Source organism: Aquarana catesbeiana, linkage group LG02 (genome assembly GCF_042186555.1).
Source record: "Aquarana catesbeiana isolate 2022-GZ linkage group LG02, ASM4218655v1, whole genome shotgun sequence".
NCBI classification, from domain to species: Eukaryota; Metazoa; Chordata; class Amphibia; order Anura; family Ranidae; genus Aquarana; species Aquarana catesbeiana.
In genome coordinates, this window is record NC_133325.1 from 289,631,977 (window position 1) to 289,651,971 (window position 19,995).

A 19,995-nucleotide genomic window follows, 5' to 3' on the forward strand; every position below is an offset into this window, starting at 1 on the left:
GATGTAGGGGTTTAGTCTACACCCCCTTATTTAGTGTGTTCACATGTATGATTTTTGATTTGTATAACTATAACAAAAGTGTCCGATGTGTCCGCCATGATGTTGCAGTCCCAATAAAAATCGCAGATCGCTGCCATTACTAAAAAAAAAAAATAATAATAAAAATGCTATAAATCTATCCCCTATTTTGTAGACGCAATAACTTTTGCGCAAACCAATCAATATACGCCTATTGCGATATTTTTTACCAAAAATATGTAGAATACATATCGGCCTAAACTGAGAAAAAATGAGCTTTTTTTAAAAAAAAAATGGGGATATTTATTATAGCAAAAAGTACAAAATATTGTTTTTTTCCAAAATTGATGTTCTTTTTTTGCTTATAGCACAAAAAATAAGAAACGCAGAGGCGATCAAATACCACCAAAAGAAAGCTCTATTTGTGGGGAAAAAAGGACATCAATCTTGTTTGGGTGCAGGGTCACAGGACCGTGCAATTGTCAGTTAAAGCGACGCAGTGCCGAATCGCAAACAATGGCCTGGTCATTCAGCAGCCAAATCTTCTGGGGCTGAAGTGGTTAAAGAGGAAGTTTCACTTCCTTCCTCTCCCCCTGCAAAGTAAAAGCATAACGTTCTAGTATGCATCACTTACTAGCACATTATGTGACACTTACCTGCAAACAAAGCCCGTGTTGCCCCCGCTGCAGGCCGCATCCATGTTCGCCCCTGTTCCTTCCGGGGCCGCGGACCCTGGCTCTGTGACTGGCCGGAACCACGTGACGTCAGTCAGGCACTCGCTCGTGAAGAAACGGCACGGAAGGTCGTTTCTTCACAGCTCATGCGCCGATGATATCATCGGTGCAAAACACAGTAAATATCTCCTAAACGGCACATGTTTAGGAGATATTTACAGTACCTATAGGTAAGCCTTATTCTAGGCTTACCCATAGGTACAACTTCCACAGAGAGGTTTATAACCTCTTTAACGTCCCATTGATTTTAAAAACGTTCCTGCGCTACCAGGATGCAACTATCTTGCGACTTGAGTGCCAGAGAGTGTAAAGTTGCACTCCAAAGTCGCACTGGAATTGGTGCAACTTTGGAGTCGCACTGGTATGAACCAAGCCTAATTATCTGGCCTTCTCACACACATCCTAAGGGAGCACGTTTCCTGACCTCCCTTCATTACTAGGGCTCTGACTTTTACAAGGGAGCTCCTTCTTATTAGAAGACAGACATAACCTACTGAATTCTAGCATATTAGCTGACTTTTACTTCACCTTGTGCTAACTGGTTGCAGGCCTACATTTCGTTCATGCCCCCTCTTTCTCACATTCATAATTTTTTCATGGCAATAGGAATAACCTATCAGTACAAGTATGTGGCCCCTGTTGCATTACCTTACATATAGTTACATTGGGGGTTATTTACGAAAGGCAAATCCACTTTGCACTACAAGTGCAAACTACAAATGCAAAGTGCACTTGAAATTGCACTGAAAGTGCACTTGGAAGTGCAGTCGCTGTAAATCTGAGGGGAAGATCTGAAATGAGGGGAAGCTCTGCTGATTTTATCATCCAATCATGTGCAAGCTAAAATGCTGTTTTTATTTTCCTTGCATGTCCCCCTTGGATAACTTGGATAACTTGGATAAACCCCCTTGAAGTATAACTAAAGGCAAAACTTTTTTTTAGTTTTGGACAGAGTGGAAAGGGATTGGAACACCTACTGGGTTTTTATTGCTGTCTGTGCCCCCATTAGGGAGATACACCCTCTCTATTTGTCCTGTTTACCATTGAAAGTGAAAGTAAAAAAAATCAAATGTTGGGTTGTCCCCAGAAAAGTAATAGAGGAAAAATGTTCCAACGGAGACACTAGTTCTGGTGACGAGGGGGTCCCCAAGAATTCCCTTAATTTGCAGGGATTTCCTATCACTTCCTGTTTGGCCATGGGACAGGAAGTGAAGGTAAATCTCCCCAACGGGCCAAAGACGGAAAAATTAACCTTACAGGGGTTATAACTCTCCCTTACTCTATCCAAAATGAAAAAAAAAGTTTTGCCTATAATTCTACTTTAACTTATACTGGTGGCGATCAACACACAACCAGTGCTCAGTGTGTGCCCACTGTGCTACTTACCCTCCACTTGAGTCACCACAACATTTAAATACTTAACCACCTCCCGTTTGCCGTATAGTAAAATGACGTCATATGACGTTGCCCCAGTGTCACCACTCTTGCATGCCCGCAGGGGCACGCGGTGTGGTGATCACGGTCGTGCCGTGTTCCTAGGACACAGCGTGACCCACATCTCAGTAAAGAGCCAATGACGCGGCTCTTTACCCATGTGATTGGCTATGTCCATGTAAACACGGAAGTGCCGTTTATCAGCTCTCCTCACCTCAAACTGATCAACAGAATCTCCTCGCAGGGGAGATCTGTACAGGTAATTATCAGTGCAGCCCCAGCAGTGTCCATCAGTGACACCAATCAATGCCCATCAGTGACACCAATCAGTACCCATCTGTGACACCAAAAAGATCAGTCCCCATCAGTGACACCAATCAGTGCTGCCTTTCAGTGCCCATCAGTGCCTGCTTATCAGTGCCACCCATCAGTGCCACCCATCAGTGCCGCCTATCCATGCCAGCTGTCATTGCCCATAAGTGCCGCCTGTTAGTGGCGCCTATCAGTGCTCATCAGTGCCGCATATCAGTGCCACCTATCAGTGTCCATTAGTGCCCCCTCATCAGTGCCGCCTCATCAGTGCCCATAAGTCCCGCCTCATCAGTTCCCATCAGTGCAGCCTATCAGTGCCCATCAGTGCTGCCTCCTCAGTGCACATCAGTGAAGGAGAAAAATTACTTATTTACAAAATTTACTGACAAAAACTAAGAAAAACTTTTTTTTTTCAAAATTTTCGGCCTTTTTCATTTTGTTTAGCAAAAAATGTAAAAACCCAGTGGTGATTAAGTACCACCAAAAAAAAAGCTCAATTTTTGTGAAAAAAAATAAATAAATTGTAATTTGGGTACAGTGTTGCATGACCACGCAATTGTCATGGCCTGGGCAGGAAGGGGGTGAAAGTGGCCAGTATTGAAGAAGTTAAGATAGGTAATAAATGAATGTACACTACAAGAGCTAATACTACGGTTCTAATAAATAATAACAGCACATTTATAACAATCAAACTATTCTGCAGCCCTTTGAACACATCAGAAGCCATACTTCAGGCCCCCTATACTGTAATGTGACCACAACTGATCTAGACAGTATGAACAAAGAGAGTTTATGGAAATTATACTGTTTCACCCTTGACCTGAATGAGTATAGACATTTTTGTGATTATTTATACTTAAACAAAGTTTATGTTAATTCTTACTATTGAATGTATTTAGGTGATCGAGGGGAGGAGGGACCTCCAGGAACACAACCAAAAATAGAGGAAGGTATGCTAGACAAGATGAAGGGAGAAAAAGGAAATTTAGGTGTTACTGGATCTCCGGGATTTCCTGGGCTAAATGGTAAGCATATACTTCCCTTCCTGTTATACATGCATCACATAATGGGGTTGATTTACTCAAACTGGAGAGTGCAAAACCTAGTGCAGCTGTGCATGGTAGACAATCAGCTTCTAACTTCAGCTTGTTCAACTAAGCTTTGACAAAAAAAATCAAACCTGGAAGCTTTTAATAATTTTTTCCTTAAAGCGGAGCTCCAGGCTCCTTCAGAAAAAAAAGTACAAATACTGTAGCTGCTGACTTTTAATTTAGGACTCTTACCTGTCCATGATCCAGCGGTGTCCTCACCCAAGTCGATTTTTGAATCAGCTCTGGGGTGCTGCCGCCGCCATCTCTGTTAAGGGATGCGGCTTCACAACTGGTTCCCTACTGCACATGCGCGAAGCGCGCTGTGCTTAGTGAATGGCCCAGCGGCAAGAGAAGGAGGAGGGGGGCCGAACTTCTGCCCAAGCTCAGCCGGAAGTGGGAACGGGTACCTGCCAAAAACCATGAATGAATTACATTCATGAAAAATGAATGTCATGTTCTTAAAGTGATACTCAACAGAGAAGTCTTAATAGCCATAATCAATTCACCTGAGCCAGCCGCCCCCACTCTTTCCACAGCCCAGTGCTCCAGTGAGCATGGGGGGGGGGGGCAGAGCAGACAGTGGTGACTGACAGTCACCAGCTCTCTGCTCATGGAGCGCTGAGAACTGAGTGATCAACGATCTTTGATTGCTTGGTTCTCAGTCTTAGAGCCGGTAGAGGACAGATGCAGCATTGGATCGATGCTGCATCCACCTAGGTCAGTATGATTACTAAAATAAAAAACTGAACTTCTATTTTATTATGGTAGGCAGAGTCAAGGATGACATACAATAGCTTTAATTTTATTCAGACGGCATCTGTATCCAAGGCTATTTGTTTACTTTACAGGTATTAGCAAATGCATTTACTATATTTATTTATTATTATTATTTAAGGTACTTATATATTTAAGACTGATTTATATTAAAACTAAGTGAGTTTCTTAGTGAGCGTAATCAATCAGCATACTATATCCCACCCCCATAGTGTTTAGCAATAGGAAGACATGGAGGAGGAGGGAGGAAGGGGAATGTCATTTAGCAATGTGCATACACCCACATCTCATGTGGGTGTATACACAGTCATGTGGGCTGCACAGATAAGAAAAAGGAGGAAACAAACAGCTTAGAAAGGAACTGAAATATGAGCATACTCAGTAGAGGACACTTCTGGGCTTCACAATCTCAGCTTGCAATGGGGACACAGAGAAGATGGGAGGGACAGCTGAAGACAGGATCAACCAGGTATATATTTTACTCTACACAAAATGAATGCTTTCATGGCTTTGTGGGTATGCACACTCTGTTATATAGCATGTGATGAGAGTTTTTCTTAGTGTGGATTTAATGACACTTTAACTACTCACATCAGCATGCATGCCTGCAGGCAATCATTTTAGTGCACATAGAGAAGATTTCTTGGTAAATGATAGCAGATAGTAAGAGGACGCAGAGGCACCCTTTCGTTTTTCTCAGAGACAATTATTGATTTACCAGTTTTTATTGACAGGTTCATATTTTCATCATACCATCTACATTGTCAGCTAAAAGTTGTTGTGAAATTTTAGATCTGCCTCCTATCTACTGAGGAAGTGCATTTTGATCCAGGAAATACTTAAAGTTAATTACAAAGCCTTCCCCATCTCCTCTTTTGTATGGATCTAAGCTGGATATAAATATATGTAATTGTCTGTGATATACTGTAAGATATTAAACTAATTGAGAATTATGTGAGGAGTTAAAATGATTGCAAAGGGTCATTTTGTTAAAATAATAAACATGTTATACTTACCTGCTCTGTGCAATAGTTTTGCACAGAGCAGCCCCAATCCTTATTTTATAGGGTACCCCGCCGACGCTCCTGATTTCATCCTCTTTCCGATGTGCCACCATAGGAAGTGGCTTCTCATGGTGGCACACCTGCATGCTCGATCCTAAACTGCGTTGCCTGTGTCCATAGACACAGGCAGCACAGCTTGGCCCCCACCCCCACTCCCTTGTCACAGCAGGAGCCAATGGCTTCTGCTGCTATCAGTCTGCCCTGTGAAGAGTGCAAGAGCAGAGAGAGACACTGCTCTTGGGTGTAGCCCTGGATCGAGATTGGTCTCAGGTTAGTATAACAGGGGCTGGCCGGGGAAGCTGCATTTTTACCTTAATGCAAAGTATGCTTTAGGCTGCATTCACTCCTGAGCATATCATTTTCAGGCAGAAAGTCACACGATTTTTAACGTTTAACGTGATTTTGGCTGCGATTTTGCCACAGTTTTGTACCAGTCAAAAAGGTCACCAATGTAAAAAGCAGAAAAACGCCTGTAATCTGCCTAAAAAGAAGCTCATGTACTTTTTTGAGCTTCAGGCGTTTTGCTTCAGGTGACAGAATGTGAACAGGGGCCATTTAAATGAATGGGATTTTGCTTGTTGGGCATTTTGGAACTTTTGAGATGAGCATTTTCCGAGCTGAAAACGCTCAGATGTGAATGGGCCCTGAAGGTAAACAACCTTCTGTCTTTAGAACCACTTTAAATGGATTGAGGCTAAGCTTAATTTTTTACTTATTTATATGTATTATATGTTTTTAATTACTTTTAGGAACTAAAGGAATACCTGGCCAGCCTGGAATTCCTGGACAAGCTGGTTCACCTGGAATGCCAAGCTTTGAAAAAGGGAATAAAGGAGATGCTGGACAAAGTGGATTTCTTGGTTTTCCTGGTTCCCCAGGACAAGTTGGTCCTCCAGGCATTCGTGGATTCCCAGGATTTACAGGTCCTAGAGTAAGTATGTCACCTTCTTGGAGTATATTGGATTTAAAAACTTTTATGGATAGGCAACCACTATAGTCTGAGAAAAGTTGCAACAAGTGAAATATTTAGCTTTGTTAGTTAAAATATTCCTCTATATTTAGAAACAGAACTTATGCCGCGTACACACGAGCGGAACTTCCGTCTGAAAAATCTTGGATGGTTTTTCCGACGGAATTCCGCTCAAGCTTGCCTTGCATACACACGGTCGCACAAAAGTTCTCTGAACTTTCGACCGCCAAGAACGCAGTGACGTACAACACTACGATGAGCCGAGAACATGAAGTTCAATGCTTCCGAGCATGCGTCAAATTGTTTCCGAGAATTCCGGAATTTTGCGCGTCGGAATTGGTACAGATGATCAGAATTTCAGATCAGAACTTTTTCCGACTGAAAAATTGAGAACATGCTCTCAATCTTTTGCTGGCTGGAATTCCAGCGGCAAAAGTCCGATGCAGCATACACACTGTCGCATTTTCAGACCAAAAGCTCTCATCTGACTTTTGCTGGCGGAATTTCCGCTTATGTGTACGGGGCATTAGAAGAGAGATGGGAGGAAAAGATCATGTAGTCCATCGAGTCTGCCCCTTTTTGTTTTGAATTTTTTTTTAACCTTTTCATCTAAGTATAGCACTATGTTTGTCCCAAGCATTTTTAAATTTGCTTCACTGACTTACTACCCCTGCTAAAAGTCTTCTCCAAGCATCATCTAACCTTTTAGTAAATACTAGGGATGCACTGATACCATTTTTTATCAGCGAGTATGAGTACCATTACTTTCGGTCAATTACTCGCCGATACCGAGTACTGACACTTTATTGTGCGATTTGCGTCCATACAAAATGAACAGGCGCAAATCGCACTGCAAACAATCGCATGTGATTTAAACAGGAATGCAGTGCGATTCCTGTCCGAATCACATGCGATTTCCCCCACCACTCCTGTGTGTGTGAACCCAGTAAAGAAAGCGAAGCACCATGTAGTGCAGGAATAGGCAGTTTATTAAAATGTTATAACAACTCACAAAGTAAATATCTAGTCAAATCCATATCTGCAGTTTCCCCGTCCCAGCTTGGGGGCGGATCCCCGGACATCTCTGATTGCTGTGGTTTACTATCATCGGCGGAACGGGGACACTGCAGATATGGATTTGACTAGATATTTACTTTGTGAGTTGTTATAACATTTTAATAAACTGCCTATTTGGACACAAAAAGCACCGCAAAGTATTGGTTTTGAGAGCATTTTCACAAGTACGAGTATTTGGACATGTTTTTATGGACTTGCTGAAATAAAGGTGATTTTACTGGACGTGCTGGCCAACCAGAATTCTTTTTTGCTCTTTTGAATCCATGATGGACCAGGCCAGCACCTGGTCTGTATGTTAGTGGAGGTGGAGATGGGAGACTGACCTAAAGCGGTGTTCACAATACTCTGTATAAGCACAGTATTGGTGCATCCCTAGTAAATACTTTTAGTTTTAAAAAACGTCAAAGGATATAAATGTAATAAGTCAGTGCTAAAACAATAATAATAAATAGAAGGCTGCTAGCAATAGGTAAGCATACAAAAAAACAACAACATATGACAGTAATAAAGGTGCAGTGCCCTAATTTAGTAACAGCAAATTAAATAATCAAGTAAATAATAAATTAAAGCACCACTATAAGTCATGTTCATAAAAACGTGAAAGTGAAAATCACACACAAAGGCATAAATAATCTACAAAGTCCGTTAACTTCAAAAATGTCCGTGTATTGCTTCCACCATCCAAAAAAGGGGAGACCATGTGCAACCGCGTAAGACCGCACTCACCAGCTCACAAGCTGCCAATACAGCAAATCATGCCTTGGGAATTAACAATCTCAGCTTCCAATCTATGGATATCCAGTTCTATCCATCCACCTGAGGTCCTCTGACAGGAGCAGCAGCAGCCCACAAGTGGGGGCTAGGAGCCAAGTACCAAAATAAAAGATAAAGTGTAGTACTATAATTTATTACTCATGCATTAGAATCACATAAAAATGATGAAAAACATCCAGATGCCAAGCAGTAAAAACATATACAGCACTGCACTTACTCAGATGGCCGCCAGTTCAGAAACCAGAAGTGGTGGCGTGATGTCAAGCGTATACAGTAGCTGCATTGGCAGCTAGTGAACTGGTGAGTGCAGTCTTACCCTCAGTTGTACATGATGTTCCCTTTTTGGATGGTGAAAACAATACAGGGACATTTCTGGAGTTAAAGGACTTTTTCGTTTACTTATACTGTACATTTTTTTGTGGGATTTTCACTTTCACGTTTTTATGCACATGATTTTTTAGTGGATGCTTTAATTTATTATTTACTTGATTATTTAGTTTGCTGTTGCTTTATTAAGGTGCTTCACCGTTATTCCTTTAAGTTTTAAACTCTCCTACTGTTAGTTTAGGTCATGTCTCTGTGTTCTTCATCTTAGCTTCATAATAAAAGTACTAAACCTTATTCACATTCTTAATGTATTTGAGCGTTTTATTTGTGTCCCTTCTTTCCACAAGACCGTATATATAACCCACTTGAAGACCAAGCCTATTCTGACACTTTTTGTTTACATGTAAAAATTTGTATTTTTTTCTGCTAGAAAGTTACTTAGAACCTCCAAGCAATTACTGTATTTATTGGCGTATAACACGCACTTTTTCACCCTGAAAATCGGGTGCAAATAGCGTGTGCGTGTTATACGCCAATACTTCAATTTTAGCTACCTCAGAGGGGACAGGGAGGGGACAGGGAGGGGGCAGGACAAGCGCCGTCTGATTACATATAGTGAAAATCTCCTGTTTACTTGGCAGCTAGGAAGTCCCGTCTCCTGGGCCACCATTGGACCACTGTTCTGTCTATCATAGGAGATTCTCACTGTATGTAATCTGTCGGCGCTCGTCCCCCTCCCTGTCCCCTCTAGGCTGCAGATGGGCATCGATCAGGCTGCACTGATGGCAATGGTGAGGCTGCTGCATTGAAGGCAATGGTGAGGCTGCTGCATTGAAGGCAATGGTGAGGCTGCTGCATTGAGGGCAATGGTGAGGCTTCTGCATTGATGGCAATAGTGAGACTTCTGCATTGATGGCACTGGTGAGGCTGCTGCATTGATGGCACTGCATTGATGGCACTTGAGGCTGCAGATGGGCACTGACCCTTATTTTGCTTCAAAGTTTCTTATTTAAAATTTAAGTTTTTTCCTGAAACTTCCCTCTTAAAATGAATGTGCGTGTTATACGCCTGTGCGTGTTATAGGCCGATAAATACGGTATATATATATTTTTTTAGCAGAGGCTCTAAAGAATAAAATAGTTATCATTGCAATTTTTTATGAAACGCAGTATTTGCGCAGCAGTTTTTCAAATGCAAATTTCTTTAAAAAAATACACTTTAATGAATTTTATTGCGAAAGGACACAATATGTAACCCAATTTTTGGTAAAATATAAAAGATGATGTTATGCCAAGTAAATAGATATCTACCATGTCACGCTTTAACAAACTACGATACTTAAAAATCTCCATTGGCAATGCTTTAAAACTTTTTACAGGTTACCAGTTTAGAGTTACAAAGGAGGTCTAGCGCTAAAATTATTGGTTTCACTATAACATTTGTGGTGATACCTCAGATGTGTGGTGCAGACAAATGCTTGCATGACATACGTCTCCTCTGTGCACGAGCACAGGGGGGACAGGAGCACTTTAACATTCTTTTTATTTTATTTATTTATTTTTTTTTTCATTTTTACACTGTTTCTTTAAAAAAAAAAATTTAGCACTTTTTGTCACGTACCTTAAGTTTGAGCCTGATGTGCAGAGGGAGACCTCTCGTACAACCCCCGGCTCGGGGACCACTGAAGTTGAGACATTGGTGGTAAGAGCATGGTGGGGTAAGAGTGCCTGCAGGGTTCTCTTTAGGTGCCAGATGAGAAGCCGGAACAGCTGGTGCAGGAGTGCTGCGGATGCAGGGCAGCGGATGCAGGTCAGCAGGTGTAGGTATGCTGCGGATGCAAGGCAGCAGATGCAGGGCAGCAGATGCAGGTATGCTGCAGATGCAGAGCAGCAGGTGCAGGTATGCTGCGGATGAAGAGCAGCGGATGCAGGACAGCATGCTGGAGCAGGGTCAGACAAGACAGGTCATACACAGAAGATAAATCAGCATAAACAGCAGGCAGAGATTAGTCAGAGTCCATGCTGGGTTTTGGCAACAGGTGATCAGGCCAGCAGACAGGAGGAAGCGGGGTCAAATAAGCCAAAGATCAGGACTGGAGATAGAAGCCTGGTTAGGAAGCCGGGTCAAACACTGGAACAGGATACAAGCACAGAGTCAGGTTTCAGGGAACAACTGCAGATCAAACCACAAGGACCTAGTGCCCCTGGAGCGTCTTTTATAGGCCACTAGGCGCCAAAGCGCGTCTAACGTGTGCACATGCGCACATACGTGCGCAGTGTCCGTAATTCACGCATGCGCGTTGGCACACATCTTCTAATGCAGGCAGCACGTCCCTGACACTTTTATTACTGTCAAAAGAATATAAACATCCCTTGTGAGAGCAATAGGCAGTGACAGGCACTCTATATGGAGAGATCTGGGGTCTATTTGACCCCAGATGTCTCCTCTGCCCTTAAAAGCTTCTGATCACAGATCTGATCAGATGCTTTCGATATAAAAAAAAATGATGCTGTTTACTTTCGGGGAAAGCGGAAGTGACGAAAATGCTCATCGCTTCCGGTCTCCTAGACCGTAGAGGTGATCAGAGATGATTGTATTGTAGCGGGAGGGTGATGCCTGTAAAAGCAATCTAGAGCTTCGCTGGCTCTAAAAAAAAATGCAGGGTTATGGCTGACAGCTGCAGTCATAACCCCAGTATAACCACTTGCAGTCAATTACGTACATGTATGTCATATGGCGGTGGTTAATGTAGCGCTACCCCTGAAGGACCCGCTATAGATTCAACAGGTTCTTTCCTAAAACCGTTCAGAGGCAGCCAGGCACACAGTAACAGCCCGTTCAATCCGGATCATTGAACAGTCTAGGGCAGTAATGGCGAACCTTGGCACTCCAGATGTTTTGGAACTACATTTCCCATGATGCTCATGCACTCTGCATTGTATTGAGCATCATGGGAAATGAAGTTCCAAAACATCTGAGGTGCCAAGGTTCACCGTCACTGGTCTAGAGGTTTGTCTCTTTGTATTTTATTGCTTGTAGAAGCTGGTGAGGGGATTAGGGGTGATGTGGAAAACTCCTAAGCACAATTCTGCAGAGGACATTTCTCTCTCTCAGTAACAGAAGCACAAATACAGGTAGACTGGAACAGTCTATAGGTTCACAGCTGGGAACCATGAAGTAGCTTTAAGGTGCAGCACAGAAAGGAGGCTCTACTCACTGAATCGTAGAACAAGATCAGTCCATACTTGCAGCCTCTTGTAAAGTAATCCAGAATCCAGTCCAGGTTGCTAGGATGCAAGCTGCCCCCCTCCTTTCAGCTCACAGATCCATTCCCTCAGGAGGGAAAAAGGCAATCTCCTCAGGTCTCCAGACTATGTAACACCATCGAAGACACCTTCGGGGCACACCTCCCCAGGGATTGGCTAGACTATGCTCAATATTTGGGCTGTTCATTTGAATCCTCCCTCCCTAAGCGCTAGAAACTTGTTCTAGAGGCAGAGGGAAGCAATCAGACTCTCAGTCTGTGAAGCCTTGAGCGGACCAGACTAAACAATCGCTGCTCCTCCGACAACAGCAGGAGTCAAATACTTAACATACCTAGCAGCCTAACTAAGAGGGCACTACATTAAGTTCCTGCATTCTCTTCTGATATGTTTTATTCCTCAGGCCTTTCAACGTTTTTGTTGTTTGATTGCTTGTCTCTGTACTTATTCTATCTTATCAATATCTTCTTGTGAGTGAGGTCTTCAGGACTGGATGCAGTATTTTAACCACTTGCCAATTGTGCTGTAGCTGAATGACAATTCTTGGAGGGCGCTTATTGACGTCCTACCAGAACCGAGCCCCCCCTGAGTGCCCTGTTATCGCTGCATCCTTCAGACACAGCTTTTCACAGATTGGGGTAAAGGGCCAATCGCAGCACCCCCTTTACTACATGAACAGTTGTGTCCAATAACAGCTGATCACCATGTCAGTGTCCTGATTATCAGTGCTGCCCATCAGTGCTTCCAATCAGTGCCCATCAGTGCCACCTATCAGTGCTTCCTCATCAGTGCCACCTATCACTGCCCATCAGTGCCACCTCATCAGTGCCCATCAGTGCAGCCTATCAGTGCCCATAAGTGCTGCCTATTAGTGCCCATCGTTGCAGCCTCATCAGTGCACATCAGTGAAGGAGAAAAATTACCTGTTTGCAAACATTTTTAACAGAAACTAAGGAAAACTGAATTTTTGCTCTTTTTTCATTTGTTTAGCAAAAAATAAAAACCCAGAAGTACAACCAAAAGAAAGCTCTGTTTGTGTGAAAAAAATTATAAACATTTCATATGGGTACAGAGTTGCATGACCGCGCAATTGTCATTCAAAGTGCAACAGTGCTAAAAGCTAAAAATAGGTCTGGACTGGAAGGAGTTGAAAGTGCCGGCAGGCAAGTGGTTAAAGGGGCTAGCTAAAGTTCTTTAGGGAGGAGATCTATTGTATATTGCTGTTTTCACAGTTTGGCTACATATCAATTGCTTTTTAGACAGCTTACTTATGTACCAATGTAGTGTGGCTACTAATAATTTATTAGACAGAAGAGTTTATATATATATGATCATCATTATGTTTTGAAAGTCCTCTGCATGTGGAAATCACTCATAAATTTCTCATACAGGGTTCAAAAGGCATGCCCGGTTTATATGGAATTCCAGGTTACAAAGGAGATTTAGGAGATAAAGGTAAACATGCAATATGTGACGTATATGTTGTATGATTGAAAAAGTACACATATAATGACTTGTATGTACATTCCTCCATCCAGGTGAAATAGGAGACTCTATGGATTTACCAGGACAGAGAGGGAATAAGGGTGTGATGGGTGACCATGGGTTTCCTGGTATGTGTTCCATATATTTTATCAGACTATATATATGTTCATTTTTTGGCGCTTGTTTGTGAAAAGACTACATGAGACTAACGACATGGCAATAAAAAGTGTATATATCTTCACACTCACAGCGGAAGCTACAGATAAACTGACAGTATAAACATATAGTTCTTCTTATTGGCAGGTAGTAACTTTTAATTACCAAAATCTAGAAGGTTTGGTTATTTTTCAGCCAGTCACTTTTAAGAGGACAAAATTTAAATTGAAGAGGATGACATATAACTGGTTCTGGCTTCCATAATTGTGGAGGGCATTGCAAAGTTTGCATATCAGGGCAACCAAGATTTTACTACCACTGACTACTTATACAGTGCAATACAGATAATATAGACCTCAGCTATAAAAACAGGACAAACATCATAGTTTTTTCTACTTCTCAGAGCAAGAAGACATCATAGAATTGGTGTTAATAAAATATACATTTCGGGAATGAAAATCTATTTGAAATGCATGCTGTACATATGCTATACTGCTTTTAAAATTTCTGAACATTTTGTTGACATTGCAGGACAAAGGGGAATACATGGAGAAAAGGGATTTTCAGGAGATGGAGGTTTTCCTGGAATTGAAGGAATGAGTGGAGATCCTGGACAACCAGGACAAAAAGGAGAAAGAGGTATCTATTGGATACAAGACAAAAAATATTGTTGCCTTTGTTGTTGTAATTGTTCTTAAGCAATATTTGTCAGAATGCAACATACTACTTATTTATCTTTGGCAAAACCTGACAATATTATAGACAACTTTTATGGCCTAAGCTCTTTTGGCCATACTTCTCCTGTGAGTCACATGAGTGCACTTTGTTCTGCACTCCTGTGACCCAGATTAAGCCCACAGCGGGCTAAAGCCCGCTTTCGGCTGACATCACAGAGCCGGTGCAGGTTCTGCAGGGATCTTGATAATAATGTTGAGATCCACCCAGATGCCTGACCAGCAGCCTCTCAGTGCGCAGCCGTTCCTGCCTTCACCATAGCCTGGTCATGTGATCATTAGATCGATGCTGCCGCCATCTAGGTGAGTATGTAGGTTTATTATTTTCCTATCTACCATTTTCCACTTCTCTTTTAATGCAATCTAACTATTTGTATTTCATGTAGATGATGCTTATATGGTCAATTAATTTTCTTCAGGTTTACCTGGCTTGTTGGGCATATCTGGAACTCAGGGGGATCCTGGATTTCCAGGAGTCCATGGTGAAAAGGGAAGTTCTGGTATCTTTGGTTTACCGGGTCAACAAGGTAATGGAATGAAAGTTTGTGAATGTATAGCTTCCAACTGTCCCTCATTTGGAAGGACTTTACCTCTTTCGGAACCAAATCTAGCTTTCCTGCTTTACTTCTCTGTTGTCCCTCTTTTTGGTGTAAACTTCTATAGAAAAAAGTGTTACATTACACTAAACTTTTAATCCAACCTCTAAATTATTGAAATTGGTATTTTGATGAGGGAAAAAGGCCACTGTGGATAAAGACAATTATTTTTGCTTATTCATTCTTCATGGCCTATATAAGTTGGGGCATGAGATATTTGTGTCCTTTGCCTACATACTTTGTGCTACATAGTGTCCCTCTTTGTCATCTCAGAAGGTTGGGAGGTAAGTAAATGTCTGCAATATTAATTATAGTTATCACTCAATTTATATTTTACTTTGTTTAACCTTGTTTTAGAAACAAATGTTCTCAGTAGAAATTAATACAGTCTATAATCAAGAACAGTATTCCTATCATGGTCTCTAGAACAAACGCTCTGTAGACAATTGAAGACATTAAAGTGGTTGTTACCTTTAAACAGACATTCACTGGCCCTCTATTTTATCAAGGCATAACACACTCTCTCAGTGTTTTTTTTACAAAGCTTGTAAATACCTTTTTTTTCAGATATATTCAGGTCGGTCACGTGACTCCCGGCTGCTCTACTACTCCAATCCAGGGCTAGAGCGGGAAGGGCTGAGATCTCCCTCTGACGTCAGCCAGGAAGGTCACGTAATCGGCCGCTGGCCACTTAGTCCCTCCCACTGTAGCCCTGGATCAGAGTAGGAGATCCAGGAGTCACGTGACCGGCCGGAATATTGCTGAAAAAAAGGTATTTACAGGTTTTGTTTAAAAAAAAACACTTACAGAGTGCCTTGATAAAACAGAGGGGCTGGCAGTGACAATGTTTAAAGGTTTCTTTTCGACTAATAGCGGCAGGGGGGGCAGATCACACAGACAGGGAGCTGACAGACAGACATGAGCGGACAGTGAGGGAGGGGTGAGGGGGACAGAGGAGAGCTGTGGATGACGGAGGCACGTAAACTGACTACGGTAGTCAGGGCTCAGCAGCCATGATTATCGTGGTCAGGACACAGAGGGGGACACTGGAACTGGCGGGATCAGCCAGGTTTTTTACAGCTTAGCAGATTAGACAGCACAAGCACAGTGCTGTCTAATCTGCTATAAGGAATCTCTTTTTTTTTTTTTTTTTCTTTTAGGGTTACAAACACTTTTAAGCATAACTGCATAATATTCACATCTGCCTTGATTAAACATTAAACTTGCTGTACCTCATCATGGAGATCCTAGTGGCTCCCCCATGGCCAGGGCACCTCACTTGGCTTCATGCTAAGCACTGGGTGTAGTGGTGTAGGTTTTCATTATATATTCTTCAATGGTGGTCTTACCCACATTGGACTGAGGGTAAACCAGAGCATCTGGAGGATGCAAACACAGAAACATATCAAAGGGTTTACCCTTGATGAAGCTAGTAAAGCTCTTCTTGGATTAGAATATTTCATGTCAGACTTGTGATTCTTGGGCCTCGTTCACATGGGCATTCTTAAAGAGGAGCGCCAGTCTCCCCCCCCAAAAAAAAATAAAAGTCAGCAACTGCAAATACTATAGCTGCTGACTTTTAATATAAGGACACTTACCTGTCTAGGGATCCAGCGATGTCCTCACCTTCTTCAATCGGCTTCTGATGCAGGCGTTGGCATCTTGGGTAAGGGAAGCTGGTAGTGAAGCCTTGCTGCTTCACAGCCGGTTTCCTATTGCGCATGCTCGAGCAGTGCTACACTTTGTGAATGGTCCCACAGTCTTCTGCGTACTTCCGTACAGATCGCCACAGCGATTTGACTGGAAGTGGGAGCAGGATACCTGCTCCCCCCCAAAAAAAAGTGCCAAATGTGGCAGTGGAGTGGGAGGGGGGAGGATGCAAACAAGCCGAACTTCCCCTTTTGTGTGAAATTCTGCTTTAAGCCTATGTAGCACTGCTCCCTTGAGGGCTGCTCAGAGTGACATGTTCATCTGCACTGCCCTGACCCTGTGTACCCTCCAGCCCACCTGACACTCTAGATTCAGACATTTTGCAGGCACCTTTGAATGACACTCCAACACAAGTTAGATAAAAATATTCTCTTAGGTTTTACTAGAACAAAGATATGTGGATAGGAGGATATGAATCAACTGAGTCCTGAGTGACAGCCAAGACTCAGGTGAGGAATCCCCCAAAACAGTGTAATTACAGTTGAGAACCACAGGTGCAATATATATACATACACATATGTACAGTGGAATAACAGCTAGAGAATAATTGTGTGATTATGAAAGAATCCACTAATTACTGCAATGTGATACCACACTAAAGGGGTATCATAGGCCGGCCTATTAAACCTGTACGTCCTAATGAGAGACCAGATAGAATAATAATAGGATAGGGACCCTTTAAATAGTAGTAACAGCAATGTCCAGTGTGCAAGGCCTGCAGTGATCTTCACCAGCAGTTGGAGCTCATTGAATTGTATCCAAGATATGACACAGTGATGTTAAATTAAGCAGGACAGCTCAAACTGGTTAGTAGTATTCCTTAAAGTACTTCCGAGTAACAGATGTCTATGTGGTGTGTCTTATGTAATGTAATAAAGTTATCCCATGGGCAAGGTGTCTGTACACAGTGTCCAAAAGAGATAACAAGGCAAGAATTGTGACTGGCGGGTGGCAGCCCTCTCACCAACTGAAGAATCTGATAGGAACCTCCCGAACAGCGATTCTGGATGAGATGTGCTTCTGCGGACGAACGGAGATGGCCGACTAACGGCTGAACTCAGGCTGTCGTCGGATCCGTCTGATGGGGTGGTGCTGCGGTAATGCCTCGCGAACTGCAAACAGAGTTGGGCCCTCAGGGGCCGGGCTGGAGTTGCTCGATTGCCGCATGGTAGGCCGCAGCCCTCTCGCATAGCAGCAGAGAGGTGTTCACTTGATGGGCCCAGGAAGAAGAGACCAGAAGCCGGATCTGCTGGCCCTTTTATAGTTCTTCCCAGAGGTCTTTGGTGTTGCAGAGAGCCCTCTGAGATGTGTAGTCCAAGGATAGTTCCACAAATCTAGAATGTCTGCTCAAGAGACTACTAGTCCCACAATCCTCCCAGCTTGGCTCAGAGATATGATGTCAGTCGCTAGAGCCCAGCACTAGAGGGACACAGGAACAGTTGGAGAATAAGGGGTGGTCTGCAGAACCAGCTAACCATAGTCCACTGCATATATAGTAGTCTACTACATACATATACATCCATTCAAAGGTGCGTGTTTGCCTCCAGGGGATGCACAGGTTTTCCATGCATCTGCATGCAGGCAGTCCCATTCATGTCTATCGGGATGCAGCAGATGTGTCCGTGCAGCTGTACAGGTATGTGGGGACATGCACTGTCAAATTGGACCATCAGCTATGTCCATGCAGCAACTGCATCCCAGTAGACAGGAATGGGTCTGTCTACATGAGGATGCATGAAACACCTGTGCACCCATGTAGGCAAACAGCCCTTCACATGGAGGTATGCTTAAGTACGCCCATGTGAATCAATAAATGCATAGTGGAGAGAGTAATATGTGCAACACAGGTCAGCATTAGGCCGAAATGGCTAATAATATTCTGTGTTTCATTAGCTAGTAGTAGTTAGTCACATTTAACTGGATTCAGTTTGTAATGTTGAATACATTTTGCCACTCTTTCGAATGCCTTCTTTAGTCCATACTTACATTTCAAAGTACAACCATATCATATATAGTACATACAGTATAGGAAGATTGAAAACATAAATATTTAGCGATCTGTTGAAGTGAACACTTCCAGGTACACTAAAATGGCTCCATAGAGAGTGAGCTGAATACTGATGCAATTATACAAGAACTTCATGTACATACTGATGCAGCCTTCTTACAAGCTGTTCCATTCTGGCTCTTCAGTATGAAATTGGATATCTGTCAGTTTCATCTGACAGAATAGCTCATACATGGCCCAGTTATCTCCAGCGTAGGTTTAAAGAAACCTAATTTGATCATGAATTGTTATATACAGTGTATAGCTTCACTCCAGAAACTTTAGCCCCTGGCGCCCAACCTGTGGCCCAAGGGCCATATGCGGCCCTTTGGTATATATGTGGACCTCGGACCTCAGCAATTTGTAGCGGGAACATTGATTAGGGTAATAGAACTGATCTCTGCTAGCCTCATGCAGTGGCATCGCTGGGGGGGTGCGGGGGGTGCGGTCCACACCCGGGTGACACCCACCAGAGGGGGTCACCTATGGGCAGTGGCACCGCTAACATTGCACCCCTAAACAGATCTGCGTCTCACGCATCTCACAGCTGGCTCCTTGTCTCACACAGAGGAGCGGAGTGGACCGAAGCCGTCTCCCCCTCCTCTCTATTTACATCTATACAGGAGGCAGAAGTCCGAGGGACACACACTGCTGTCCTGAGGTCTGTACAGTTTATTGTAATGTAAATTGACAGAAGAGTGGGGACAGTGACCAGGAAGGGGGGCAAGTTAAAAAACGATGGAGCAGTGATGGGGTGGGGGTTAGGAGGACATGTGCTGGGGGGCGCTATGGGAGGGTAGAGGGGGTCCACTAGCACAAGTGGAGAGGGGGGTCTATACTGATAGAGGGGGGTCTATACTGATGAAGGTAGGTCTGCACTGAGAGGGGTCTATACTGATAGAGGGGGTCTGCATTGAGGGGGGTCTATACTAATAGAGGGGGTCTGCACTGAGGGGGTCTATACTGATGGAGGGGGGTCTGCACTGAGGGGGTCTATACTGATGGAGGGGGGTCTGCATTGAGGGGGTCTATATTGATAGAGGGGGTCTGCACTGAGGAGGGTCTATACTGATGGAGGGGGGTCTGTACTGAAGAAGGGGTCTATACTGGGGGGGGGTCTAAACTGAGGAAGGTGGGTCTTCTCTTAGTGAGGGGGTTTGTACTGAGGGAGGGGGATCTATACTGTGGGAGGAGGGTCTGTACTTTGTGGGGGGGTCTATACTGAGAGAGGGGGGTCTGTACTTAATGGAGGGGGGTCTGTACTTAGTGGAGCGGGGTCTGTACTGAGGGGGGACTATAGTGGGTGGAAAAGGGGACGACACCAGGTTTTTCTGCACCAGGTGACACCAAACCTAGTGACGTAACTGGCCTCATATAACATGTTCTCGGTTTCATATTGTCTTCTGCAGCATATCCCCAGCCAAAAATG

The 19,995-nt window shown here is 43.3% G+C and overlaps 1 protein-coding gene across 1 annotated transcript in view; it reads left to right on the forward strand.

Moving 5' to 3' along the window:
• Positions 1-19,995, forward strand: part of COL4A2 (collagen type IV alpha 2 chain) — a 312,542-nt gene that overhangs the window by 264,370 nt on the left and 28,177 nt on the right. Inside the window, exons 34-39 of the mRNA XM_073614494.1 lie at positions 3,398-3,523; positions 6,177-6,358; positions 13,230-13,293; positions 13,377-13,451; positions 14,011-14,118; positions 14,633-14,740. Coding sequence (XP_073470595.1) covers positions 3,398-3,523; positions 6,177-6,358; positions 13,230-13,293; positions 13,377-13,451; positions 14,011-14,118; positions 14,633-14,740 — 663 coding nt within the window. The remainder of the gene's footprint in view (positions 1-3,397; positions 3,524-6,176; positions 6,359-13,229; positions 13,294-13,376; positions 13,452-14,010; positions 14,119-14,632; positions 14,741-19,995) is intronic.